General features: G+C 38.7%; 1 protein-coding gene and 1 long non-coding RNA gene across 7 annotated transcripts in view; one reads left to right on the top strand and one right to left on the bottom strand.

Moving 5' to 3' along the window:
• Positions 1-12769, top strand: part of LOC136710465 (uncharacterized) — a 76049-nt gene that overhangs the window by 54272 nt on the left and 9008 nt on the right. The gene's annotated exons all lie outside the window — the stretch shown is intronic.
• The window catches only part of dgkh (diacylglycerol kinase, eta), a 68520-nt gene continuing 59632 nt past the window's right edge, over positions 3882-12769 (bottom strand). For 4 of the 6 annotated variants that reach the window (XM_066685976.1, XM_066685975.1, XM_066685977.1 and 1 more), the window contains 5 exons: positions 11659-11751; positions 11331-11450; positions 11066-11171; positions 9313-9443; positions 3882-7331 (listed from right to left, as the gene is read on the bottom strand). In XM_066685976.1, the coding sequence (XP_066542073.1) occupies positions 7245-7331; positions 9313-9443; positions 11066-11171; positions 11331-11450; positions 11659-11751 (537 nt within the window). In that variant the 3' untranslated portion in view covers positions 3882-7244. The remainder of the gene's footprint in view (positions 7332-9312; positions 9444-11065; positions 11172-11330; positions 11451-11658; positions 11752-12769) is intronic. The other 2 variants (XM_066685978.1, XM_066685980.1) reach the window with 1 other exon arrangement.

The following is a 12769-nucleotide window of genomic DNA, read 5'->3' as shown; positions in this document are numbered from 1 at the left end:
ACGTTTGTGAAATTCCGCCCGGACATTTTTTTAAGTCTAAAAAAGAGGACATGTCCGGGTAAAAGAGGACGTCTGGTAATCATATTTAAATAATAAAAAAGCCCCCTTGAAAAAACCCGCAATGTTGCGAATCCGCGAAAGATGAACCGCGAAGTAGCGAGGGATTACTGTATATCCACTTTATTTTGAAACCGGGAATTAAGCATTGACCATATTTTCCTGTTTATTTTAGTTGAGTGTGAAGTTGTTTCATTAAGATGGCAGAATCCCAATCTGTGTTTCACCTTCTGCAGTTTGTACAAATACAGTTACATTCATAAATACATGTTTTTGGTTTTCATAGATATAACATTTTTATGCAAAAATAAATACATTTGTGGGCGGCACGGTGTTGCAGCAGGTAGTGTCGCAGTCATACAGCTCCAGGGGCCTGGAGGTTGTGGGTTCGATTCCAGCTCCGGGTGACTGTCTGTGAGCAGTTGGTGTGTTCTCTCTGTGTCTGCGTGGATTTCCTCCGGGTGCTCTGGTTTCCTCCCACGGTCCAAAAACACATTGGTAGGTGGATTGGCGACTCAAAAGTGTCCATAGGTGTGAGTGTGTGTGTCTATGTTGCCCTGTGAAGGACTGGCGCCCCCTCCAGGGTGTATTCCCACCTTGTGCCCAATGATTCTAGGTAGGCTCTGGACCCACTGCAACCCTGGACTGGATAAGCGCGTACAGATAATGAATGAATGAATGAATGAATAAATACATTTGTTTAAATGTATGTTGCACATAATTGTAAACTCACTGTCTCGAATTTAAACTGTATATGTATTTTTTTTTCTGCCAGATTATTACTGAGTGGGAGGTGACATGAATATATATAAAAAAATATATCACACATTTATGGCTTTTAGCAAATGCAGATGATTTTATCCAGAGCGACTTACCAAAGTGCTCTCTCATTGTTGTTCAGAGAATATATCCTCACAAGTAGAAAAAGAATTACAGTCCAAATACTTACTGAGACACTGCTATAGGCCACTGTAGTCAAGCCAAACCCTAAAGAGGTATACAAAATAAAAAAGAGGTGCAAAACAAAACCAATTATTGCAGATGCCTGGGAGAGAGAAACAATTTAATACAATACAATAATTCATTACAAAGACGAGTCATTGAAATAAGACTATTCTAGATGTTTTGCTAAGTGCAGGATTCTAAAAACTGCACAAAGAGTTTTGCCTTCAGTCTGGATACGCAGTTACAGCCAATGAATAAGTGAATGCATTTTAAGACAGTGAGGGTCTTGTTTGAACCGCCAGTATAAGTTCCATCTGGGAGCCAGGACAGAGTCTTCATGCTTGTGCCCCACGTGATATGAAGGATGATGGTTCAAGCCGAGCTGTAATTGAGGAACAAAGCACTTGAGGCACTGATCTGGTTTTGACCTTTGGAATCATATTGGAAGAATCTGGTCCATATACAAACACATCATGGTGGTGCAGAAGGTAGTGTCGCTGTCACACAGCTCCACTTTGGGGTTGTGGGTATCCGCCCTCTTTGTTTATTTACCTTGCACTCAACCTGACATTAAGTCTTTCAAATAGTAGCAATAATCATTCATTCATTCATTCATTCATTATCTGTAACCGCTTATCCAATTCAGGGTCGCGGTGGGTCCAGAGCATACCTGGAATCACTGGGTGCAAGGAATACACCCTGGAGGGGGCGCCAGTCCTTCACAGGGCAACACAGACACACACACACACATTCACTCACACACTCACACCTACGGACACTTTTGAGTCGCCAATCCACCTGCAACGTGTGTTTTTGGACTGTGGGAGGAAACCGGAGCACACAGAGGAAACCCACACGGTAGCAATAATCAGTTGATAAAAATAACAAAATGTGTAGTATGCTGTGTAAATAATTATATAAATATTAATATAGTATCAATTTACATGTCATTAACATACAGATTATAATAATATTAAGAAGAATACAGATGGTATGGTTGCTAGAGCAGTTTCTTTCAAATACAGCTGAAGACTTTTCTTGCTGTTAGTGGGTGGGTGAAGGTTGTTACATGATAACTTTTCATTTCTGTGAGTTATTATTCATACCTAAAATATGAGCGAGTTTCTTAAAATTCCCTGCAGTCCCTTGAAATGGTCTCCAGTGCCTTATTAGCATTGAAGTCCTAGAAGTCCAGTGGATGACATGCCCAGATCAGGAATGTTAGACTAAGTGTGATTTCTGAATGGCAGAAATGAATAGATTACTGCACACTGAGATTCAAGATTCAGAAGGTGAACTCATCCTTCTCCAATGTACACCTGCCCAAAACAATAATGTGACAAAAAGCAATATAAATAAATGGAGACATTTTATGGAAAAAAATATATATATATAAAATCAAAACAATAGAAATGTGTGTGTCATTTCTGAAAACCATTGACTATTGTTAGAAAACCATCTCTATAAATACCACTAGCTTGGCAAACTATTCTATTACCACCAGAGCAATTTACGTACCACACATGACAAAACTTGCTGGTTGGTTTGAGGCATTGTGCTGGGCCTGCCAGTCTTATGATGTCAGTTCCGTGCACACCAGTGTTAGCGTGTATGTCTAAAATTATCTCCTTAATGAGACAATAATACAGGGATCCAGTGATATTCAGAAAAGAAATGGGGACAAAGCATGCCAGGTTTTAAACCACTTACACTTCCCTAGTCCTCTGAGGTGCCCCATCCCTTAAAGTATCCAAACTGAACTTATGTCTGCTTTTCACATAAGACCTTGTCCAGATCAGTTATGTTTGCTTGTAAGAGGGCCTCTGCACACTTGTCAAGATTCTAAATGTACACTGTGCATAGTTAATAAATGATCATCTTTATTTGCATTTTACACATAGACCCCACCATGTTGTAGATTTAAGGCATCACTGGTAGAAAGAAAACAAAAAAACTGCATAGACAAGCATATGTTGTGTTTTGGACATTGGTATGCTGGTCAACCAACATGACCCTGCTGGGTGACCAGTATAAACCAGCTTTAGACCCATGTGAGATTCAGATCCCAGCAGATTTTAATAATGCTTACTGGATATAAATGTTTCAACAGATGCTGAATTATTTATGGCAACAATGCTAAAAATATTTTTTTGAGCCTACGGACAGCCCTTGGGTAGTCGTACACGTCGCTCATATAGCGGATTCATCTGGTATTTATGTCATCACATGACCATTACATTTAAGGCAGTCCTTTTTGCTCCCTGGCTCTCATAAACAGACGGAAATTCATTTATTTTTCATCACCATCACATTCAGATGAATAAAGATATTGATAATTAGTTTACTGATTAAAGAAATCAATATCAACATTACACTTTGCGAATAGATTCTCAAAGCAAAACTCCAGGATTTGACAGATACAGTGTCAATGTCTCTGCCTCTAAAAAGCCAGCATGAGCTCTTAAACTCTGAGCTTGTTTTGGATCTTTTCTTTTGGATTTTAGGGTAATTTCCCCAAGCGTAAAAAAACAGGACTGTGGTCTCACCCCAGAAGCATTTTGGGCTCTGTTGATGGGTTACTCCCAATTGCTCCCAAACAAATGAAGAAAATGTTAATGGGATAAAGCCAATGCAATAAAATGACACTTTATTAGGCCCTTAGGCGCTGCACTATAGTGAATATAAATCATGAATCAGCACTGTCGAGAAATTTTCATAATTTAAGGAGGGTGTAAGCTCACTGAAAAATAAGAGATGCTAAGGGATATGTCCATATTTTTTTTATTATTATTTTATGTCCGACTACAAATAAACAAGTCTGTTTTCTGTGTAAATGTCCAGGAAAAGATATTAAGAAATGACATCATACGTTGTGTATGCATTCAGGTTTATTGAAGAAGTAAGGTATTAAGTGGCATCATTTTACCACTTGAAAATGTACAACAAAATCCAAACATTGATTTATTCAATCAGGATACAAAAATACACATCTCAGTGACTTCCATATTGTAATAAATAGTTAACCATGCATCTACGATAAAAAGGCACAGAAAACAGTCACTTAGTAGTCATAAAAATTACCAACTACTTTTACTAAAAATCATCCAGATATCAGTACAAGTGACTACTGTAACATTATATCCCAATGGTGAAAACACATACACATCAGTCCTTTAAACTTAATAAATATGCAAATGCTGTATATATATCTATACACATAGTTTTAGAAATCAAACTGTGCCATTGTAAACACAATGTAAACAAATGAAACTCACATCGCACACCTCTTAATAGGATCATGTCAGCGATATGCAATCCTGCTCTAAAAGATTCTCATCTCAACTGGATTTGAAAAGTCAGGCAGTATACAGCTTTATGTACACCATCTCTGGATAAGCTCAAGCGTGCACGTCTTGGCTTGACGTCTTATCAAAAAAACAAAAAAAACACTCCGGTCTGATGGATACACTCTTGAGAACCCATTCAGAGACAGATACATGTAGAATATGTGCAGATGAGTTCACTGCAGAGGAAGACTGCTCTTGGGGTTCTGAGTGAAATGAAAGCAAAGGAAAACTGCACTGAGGCACCAATATATTGAGGTCAGTCAACCTGCTACAGTTTATAAGTGGAAACACTGCCAAAAAAGGCCAAATCTTATGGGTCACGGGGAGTTACGAAGTCCTTAAATCTTCAGTGTGCTATATGTAAAATCATTATGAAACTATTACAAGCATAACACGTCAACTCTCTGAGAGCACATATGGCATTTGGCCTGTCAACACTGAAACCTGTGATACAGGATCTTGAGGTTAAACCATATAGAGTCAACTAACATTTTGTACTCTTTGGCAAACTGGGCAAACAATTTCCTTTTGTTTTATTTGAATCCTTTCAAAGGCAACACATATCTGCTATTTAAAGTAAAAATAAAGTCAAAAACTACATTCAGTTTCACCAACAATCCACACACGCTGCAATGAAGACTCATTTTCTCCAAAACGGGTTAGAGTGAATCAGCCTTCCCCCTTTTTAACCCACTTCACCCCACATTTACATAACCTTCGCATAGTGTAGAGAGTTCAAGAGAAGAGAATATCTGCCATTGACTCTGCAGCAAAATTCATGGCTGTTTGTGAATTGAAACTCCTTTGCAGCTGTCTGAAAGGGCGCTAATTATCATTTATATATTATTATTATTATTATTAGTCAGCTGTTTTCATTTCTAACTTAGCCCATTTCAAAAACATCTTTGTCACTATTATGATAAAATATAGGTGGAAAAGAATAAATATACTTTGTGTCTAGCTGTCAGTAAGTACTTGGCAGGAATCCACCTGCTCTCTCTACAGACATACAGCTATGATCTGCCACCCTCTAGAGGGAGTTAATGCTATGACATAAACCCATCTTGACCTATAGGAACTGATGGTCTGGTTCAGTGTGATTTACAGGACTTGATTAAAGCTAAAGGGTAAAGTAAAAGTCAAGGGGGGAAAAACCAAAAGAGGCACGGCAGGCTTTTTCTGTCAGTTCCATAGTGTGACTAAGAGAACATCCAGTTGTCTAGCAAATTATCCTGGAAGCACAGTTCAGTAGATATGACCGACTATATGCCTGTGGAAGAGTTTATGAATTTGGAAAGAGTCTGTTCATGTGTCCAAATTATACCAAAAAAAATAAAAAGTGTGCATGAACTGATTTTTGTTTTCCATGGAAAAACATCACATAATAAAGCTTCATAGAGAAGAAAATGTATCAAAATATATACAATATTGCACCTTCAATAGAATACAACAGCACTTAACATATAAAGGCGATTACTAAACATAATAATTCACATCGGTATCATGGTGCACTATACACAATCAAATGTGTAAGCTCAATATATCATGTTAGCATTAATCTATACAAACCATCTTCCTTACAACTGGAATAGTTCAATATATTTACAGTGCATATATTAACAAACAAAATTTCACTTACATTAGTATTACCCTGTAATGCCATAAACTTAACAAAATTTAGTCGTGGGTTTCTTATCAAATTAAGGTTTTATCCCTAAATGCTATTTAAGGAGCGACAATCATGAGAAACTTATGCAAAATCAACTGCAGATCAACTGCAATACCTTATGCTTAAGATCTATTTCCTAACGGATAAACGTCTAAAGCAGGTTTGGAGCCAATTTCCAGTCTAATGTTCTGATATTTAATAATAGTATTAAATGTTACCTCTGACTAAATTTCTTGTAAAAGATACTTAAAGTACTGTTAAAATGTCACTGACCTTGGAGAAATGACACTTAAATATACTATACATTGTTGTATTTGGGGGGAAATCTTAACATCGACCTTCCTTCTCAAGATCAAAATATATTGGCCACATTCACTTTGGTACTCTTCACAAAGAACTGATATTTTGTCCTACTTAATTGGCTAACCAGATATAAATCATGGAATTCCTACCCATAAAGCACATTGTACAATAAATATGGCACATGACACTGCTCTTTGACACAGAGGTTTCATGCAAACAAATAAATAGAAACCAAACAGCAGTCTATTTAGACCACAGGGATGCTTCAGTAGTAACAAATCGCATCATACTAAAGTCATATAAAACTTGTTCAAGTGTTAGTTTGTACAATAAAAAACAAGACATTAATCATGCAGTGAAATAGATATCCAAATCAAGCATAAATACCATGCATCAGAGTGTCACTGTTTCAGGAAACCCCTTTTTTTTTCATTTTTCCTCGATTTTGCTATGATTGCCATTTGAATTCAATGCTTCAGCAGCCATTTTCCTGTCTCCTTAAAATGTAAACAGTGCTGTCGAAAGAAGAATATTGCTGACACATCACATCCCCAACCTATTGTAGCCATCTCTACCGCAAGGCAAAGAGCCAGTGAGCTATTACAAGGCCTTACTTCACCCACAGTGAACACTTTATGGAAGTCCTGTTTTGCTACTCTTGACTCTTTTAAAGATGCCAGAAGTTGCCTCTACAATTAGAGTTGCATACCTGATTGTGCCATCAATGCAGTGTGTAAAAAAATGGCTTTTTTTTGTAAATCTAAAACCATCTAATTCATTCTACCACTACATCGCTTTTGGCACCAGCACTCAGTCTAAAACAATGCTAAAGCAATGGGAGAAACCCCTTCATACTGAGCTCATCCAAAACCCGGAGCTCAGTATAACGTCCACTTTTCACAAAGGGAACGTGTGCTCAAGCCTCACAGGTCCACCATGGCACTCTTGGCCAGCTCTTTAGTTCCCTGGAGAATTCTCTTCATATGACCCACCTTCGAGATCCCCAGATCCTGTTGAAATGAGCACACAAAGATCCACTGAGAATCATTTCACTTGGTATAAACATGTTCTGTGCTCTAAAACAAACAAAACTGATGTTGTGAACCAAATCAGGAACGTGGAAATAGGTACTAGATAATTATATGTATGTCTTCACAAAAAGGCACAAGTTGAATATTACATACGTTAAATCATTGTAATTTTCCTCAGAAACTAGCTTCTTGAAAAAGTAAATTACATTCTTTGCTCCTTATTCAACACATCAAAAATCAAATAAGCCAAAAACCACTTTCATACATTAGCTCTACATTATTTTTGTTTTCTTTAAATAGCAGTAACATATTCATGAATTTCTCAATATGTTCATCAGGACATGATAGGGACATTTGAAATGAGAGGAGCACAACAAAGTAAAATGGCACACTCCAAGGATCAATATTCTTCATTACTAATGTATATATAGTACTGTGCAAATGTCAGATTTGTTTTATTTATTTAATTTCTAAACAATATAATCTCTCTTGCTTTACATATGAAAAAAATCTAGTCCCTCTTTAGACTGTGAGAAAACAGCCTTAGCAGTATAGGTCTGAAAGGATGTGTAGCTGTCCAAATGAAAGAAAACAGTGGTGTTGTAAAGCTTTCCACAGAGCAGACTAGTCTTCCTGCCCAGGTAAACACACAACGCTACACCAGGCATTCTTGGGCAAGACTCCCAGCGCATCTGCCTACCTCTTTAAAATGAGTAGATTTGAAGTTGCTTTGAAGAAAAGCCTCTGTCAAATAGCAAGAATTATAATCATAAACAATACAATATATAAAAATATTGTGTACAGTGAGAAGCAAAAACCTCAACCAGATTCTAAGACTGAACATTGGGGTGTGGAAAATAAACCTGATGATTTCTTTGAAAAAAAAAGGGGGTTGACAATTTAAAGAATAAAATAGTGTGGTATTATTTGTTTATTAATATTTTGACACCTACAATGAATTTCTAACTAGTTTAGGCCAAGACCTTCAACACATTAAGGATGTCCTTTGACTTTTGCACAGTATTGTATGATACATCACCATTTCTCACATTTACAACAAATAACAAATGGACAACATACAGTCATTAAACTCCACAATACAAAGTGTGGAGAATGCTCACATCATGTTGCAAATGGATTCTCAATTAGTGTAAGTAATGTTTACACGTTTATTGGTGCATTTCTGGTGTGGTTTGGTGAGACAAATAGGAGTGTAAAATATCGACACTCAGTGGATCAACAAGTGCAAAAATAGCACGTGAAAATGATCAGTGATGTTGACTGGCTTTAGTATTAATCCAATCATCGAGGTGTCAAGAACAGTTTTACCGTGGTATACCTATGTAATAGAGATCATTTGAGCTACAGATTTGCACTTGTTATATCTAATGATCTAAGCTTTACTTACTCCTGCCAGTGTCATATTGCCTTTCTCTCTCTCGCACACACACACACACACACACACACACACACACACACACACACACACGCACGCATGCTTTTCAGAGCTGAGCTCTTCACAAAAGTGAAGTTGTCTGTCACACAACACTAGATGATGCACTTGTGTCACACCATGCTGCAGGTGCAGTCACACTTTTTTTTTAAGCTTCCCCTTATTTAGGGTGGTGCTCCCCCACTCTGCTCTTTCACTTCTTTCCCTTTTCCCTAACTATTCTACATCTAAGCATTTCCAGAGGCTGTAGCATGTCAGGGCCACAAACGGTTAGTAGTATGTAAGTAGGTTCAAGTCTCAAACGACACTTGCACAGAGGAAGCCAAGCAGAGCAGTGCAGCACACAATAGCAAACAGGGGTCAGGTCAAAAAGACAGAACAGAGTCAGAGAGTCAGTGAAAGAAAGAAGAGAGAGCTAGCGAGAGATTGATAGAGAGAAATAAGTTCAGATTTGTTCTGAGGGACAATGTGAGGCACATAAACGGGTGGGGGGGATTGTGTGTATACCTTCAGGTCCCTCCTCTCCAGATGCAGTAGCTCGGAGCCGCGGATGTCATGCCGGATGAAGGTTTCTTTGTACTCCCCCAAGCTGAGCTGCTCCAGCCAGGTGCCCACCTCCTCAGTGCCCCACCTCTGAACTACACAAGTCAAGAGCGAGAAGCCCCCTTCAGTCTCCGAAAACCCCCGCATAAACGCGCAGGACACAAGCAGAACAGGGTCAAGGCCAAAATGGGGCGGAAATGAAAAGATACAACAACAATGACAAGAAATAACAACCACAAAGAGGGGGGTGGGTCCAAAACAGAAAGAGAAGAAACACAGAAAGGAGTGGTAGCGGCAGCTGGCAAAGAGAGGGTTAAATAAGTTGGCTTTTGGTAAAGGTCTCTGGTCAGTGACCCAGAGGAATTTGTTTTTCTGGCATGCAGGTTATCACAGTGGGACATCCACCACCGCATTCAGAGAGAGAGAGAGAAATAGAGAGAGAAAGAGAGAGAGAGAGAGAGAGAGAGAGAGAGAGAGAGATACAGGAAGAGAGAGATACAGGGAGAGAGAGAAGGGAGGACGGGAGGCTGAAGCCTGTGCGCCCTAATGCTTTATATCTAGCCCCTGCACCATGGTTTAAACTGTCCTCTCCTATAAAGCTGCATGTCCATAGGCAGAACACCATGCTTATGAGATTATCATTATCTGCTGAATGCTAGCTCTACCCCAGAACAAAGAATCACATAAAATTAATTTCTGGAGGGAGTATGTACTAATCTGTAATAGACCTGGAAAGAATATATATATATATATATATATGAATTATTTTTGTGCCGAAGCATGCCAGAATGCCATGACCTAAACAGTTAAACATAAAGTGTATAATTTGGGACATGATGGAAGTAGATCATCATTAAATAGAAAAATGGTTTCTGTAGGATTACAGTTGAAGTAACGTGTAAAATAAAAATACTGTTAGTCAGTAGCTCCGTGTAACCAATATATTTTGCTCTTCTGCAGCACAATAAATACAGCACTAGATAGTTTGTCAAATTGAAACAACAGTCTGATCTGTTTGATTTGATTGACTAATATGATTCTGATATCACATGTCCCCAGGAAAAAATAATTCTAGCTTATAATATGTCCTTGTAAACACATGTTGTTTAATCAAATGATAATAGAGAAAAGAGGATTCAGATTTGGTAAGACAGCACTGATAATAAACTTTATGAAGTGACTTGTCCACTAATTAAAACTTCCTGCTTACGAATTTTCGGTAGTTCTAATGAGTCCAGTGGTTGGTTCCAGCACCAATCTTCTCCACATAAAAGACCATTTGATATTTCTGTGTTTGCACGGTAGCTGTTTTCTTTCTGTGAGATGAGTTTGGATTGTGCCTGCTGTTCATGTGTGGACACATGGGACTGTATCTGACTCACAGGACGACACCATGAACAGAGGAAAGTGCAGGATGCTCATGGATTATTGGTTTGGACCGAGGACATCACAGAACATACAAGAGCTCTCAGGGGAATGTAGATGCTACATGGTGCTCTGTGTCATAAAACAGGCCTCATGACACTGCCATATTGGGCCTAAAGAAGTCAGCGCTGTGAGCAAAATCACCAGAAACACCCTCAAATTCAGGAGAATGGCATTCTTGATGATTTAATACAAAATGTGGGAACAAAACACTGCACTCCATGAATGTGACACGCCATCCATGAAAAAACGTTTTCATCCAGCCCATGTCAATACACCCACGCATTCTTACCTGACTGTGGGCTGGACTTCTTGAGGACCTTCTCCTTCTTGAACTTTGGCACAATGCGGAACATACCACTGCGGCTGTTTCTCTTGCCGTATTCCAAGGAGTGGTCCTATAACACGAGACGGTTTTTCAGAAAAACTGAGCATATTTCACTTGATGTTAGAGGTCAGAATCTCCACTGTCACATACTCTCATTACACTCAGGGTGCCAAGGGCTGATGTTAAATACTTAGTCAAAAGCTGACTCTACAATATTGGCGGGTCTCACCTCCTCGTCATTGGGCTGGAGGATGTGGTAGAGCCAAGGAATCTCAGCCAGCTTGCCCAGTTCCACCTCCACACTCTGCAGAGCGCTAGACAGCAGCTCTTCGTCAGGGGGGTCCAGTTGCTGTATGGACACAAAGCCCACAACATTAGGGGCAGCCAACAACTACACAAATCTCAGCCATAGGCTACAATCACACTGCCAAGGTAAACGGTGGAGGTCTTGAACATCTAATTCATGCTCAGTGACAGTTATGAGGCAATCACTTAGTAAATGAGGCTTAATTCTAGGAAAGGAAAATGTTAACACCAAACTTTCGTAATGCCCTTACCAACGATACTCGTCCAACTAGGAGTGACTCAGTCTCATTGTGCAGGGCCTTCACTGTGCTTGCCACCTCGATAGCTGTGTTTCGAGTCAAGCTCTAAAAGAGAAAGACTATGCGATTACAAGATGCCAACAATATAACTTTTGGCCAATATATATATAAAAATAATAAATAAACAAACAACTAATAACAACCAACATTACAATAAAACTAAATTACATTATTCCAGTAAGTGTGATATTGTGTGAGAATTTGTTGGTTTAATTGTTTTCCAAATATCTATCTATCTATCTATCTATCTATCTATCTATCTATCTATCTATCTATGTGTGTGTGTGTGTGTGTGTGTGTGTGTAAAGCAGGAATCCCTAGGTAGGAGGTATGAGTAATCCAAATCTGTCTGCCCTATAATCTGTATCAAGTCTGTCTGCCCTATAGCCACATTAAAGCATTTTTACTGCTTTACTACCCCTAGGAAAAATAATGGACATACCACACTATGTGTCTATTTAAGGACAAGATATTAATGAAGTAAAGATATGACTTAAGGATTAGCTATATCAGTAAATACACTGATATCTGAGCTCATTTTAGCCTTTGTGTACTCAAGTATTTGAATATGGAATTTGTCATATGGAATCAAAAAGAATCTAACAATATGTTGTAATTATAGTGTTTTCATATGGACATAAGTGTGAAATTTGCAGAGAATGCTGTGACACTAACAGCTATGTAAGGTGGTACTAACCTTTAATTACCTGAAGTACAGGGGTTGGACAATGAAACTGAAACACCTGGTTTTAGACCACAATAATTTATTAGTATGGTGTAGGGCCTCCTTACAGAGTACAGAGTCAGTCCGTCTTGGGAATGACATATCCAAGTCCTGCACAGTGGTCAGAGGGATTTTAAGCCATTCTTCTTGCAGAATAGTGCCCAGGTCACTATGTGATGCTGGTGGAGGAAAACGTTTCCTGACTCGCTCCTCCAAAACACTCCAAAGTGACTCAATAATATTTAGATCTGGTGACTGTGCAGGCCATGGGAGATGTTCAACTTCACTTTCATGTTCATAAAAACAATCTTTCACCAGTCTTGCTGTGTGTATTGGAGC

This window comes from Hoplias malabaricus, chromosome 12 (assembly GCF_029633855.1).
Source record: "Hoplias malabaricus isolate fHopMal1 chromosome 12, fHopMal1.hap1, whole genome shotgun sequence".
Classification (NCBI taxonomy): Eukaryota; Metazoa; Chordata; class Actinopteri; order Characiformes; family Erythrinidae; genus Hoplias; species Hoplias malabaricus.
Note: the sequence above shows the minus strand (reverse complement) of the source record. Positions and strands in the feature narration are given on the sequence as shown.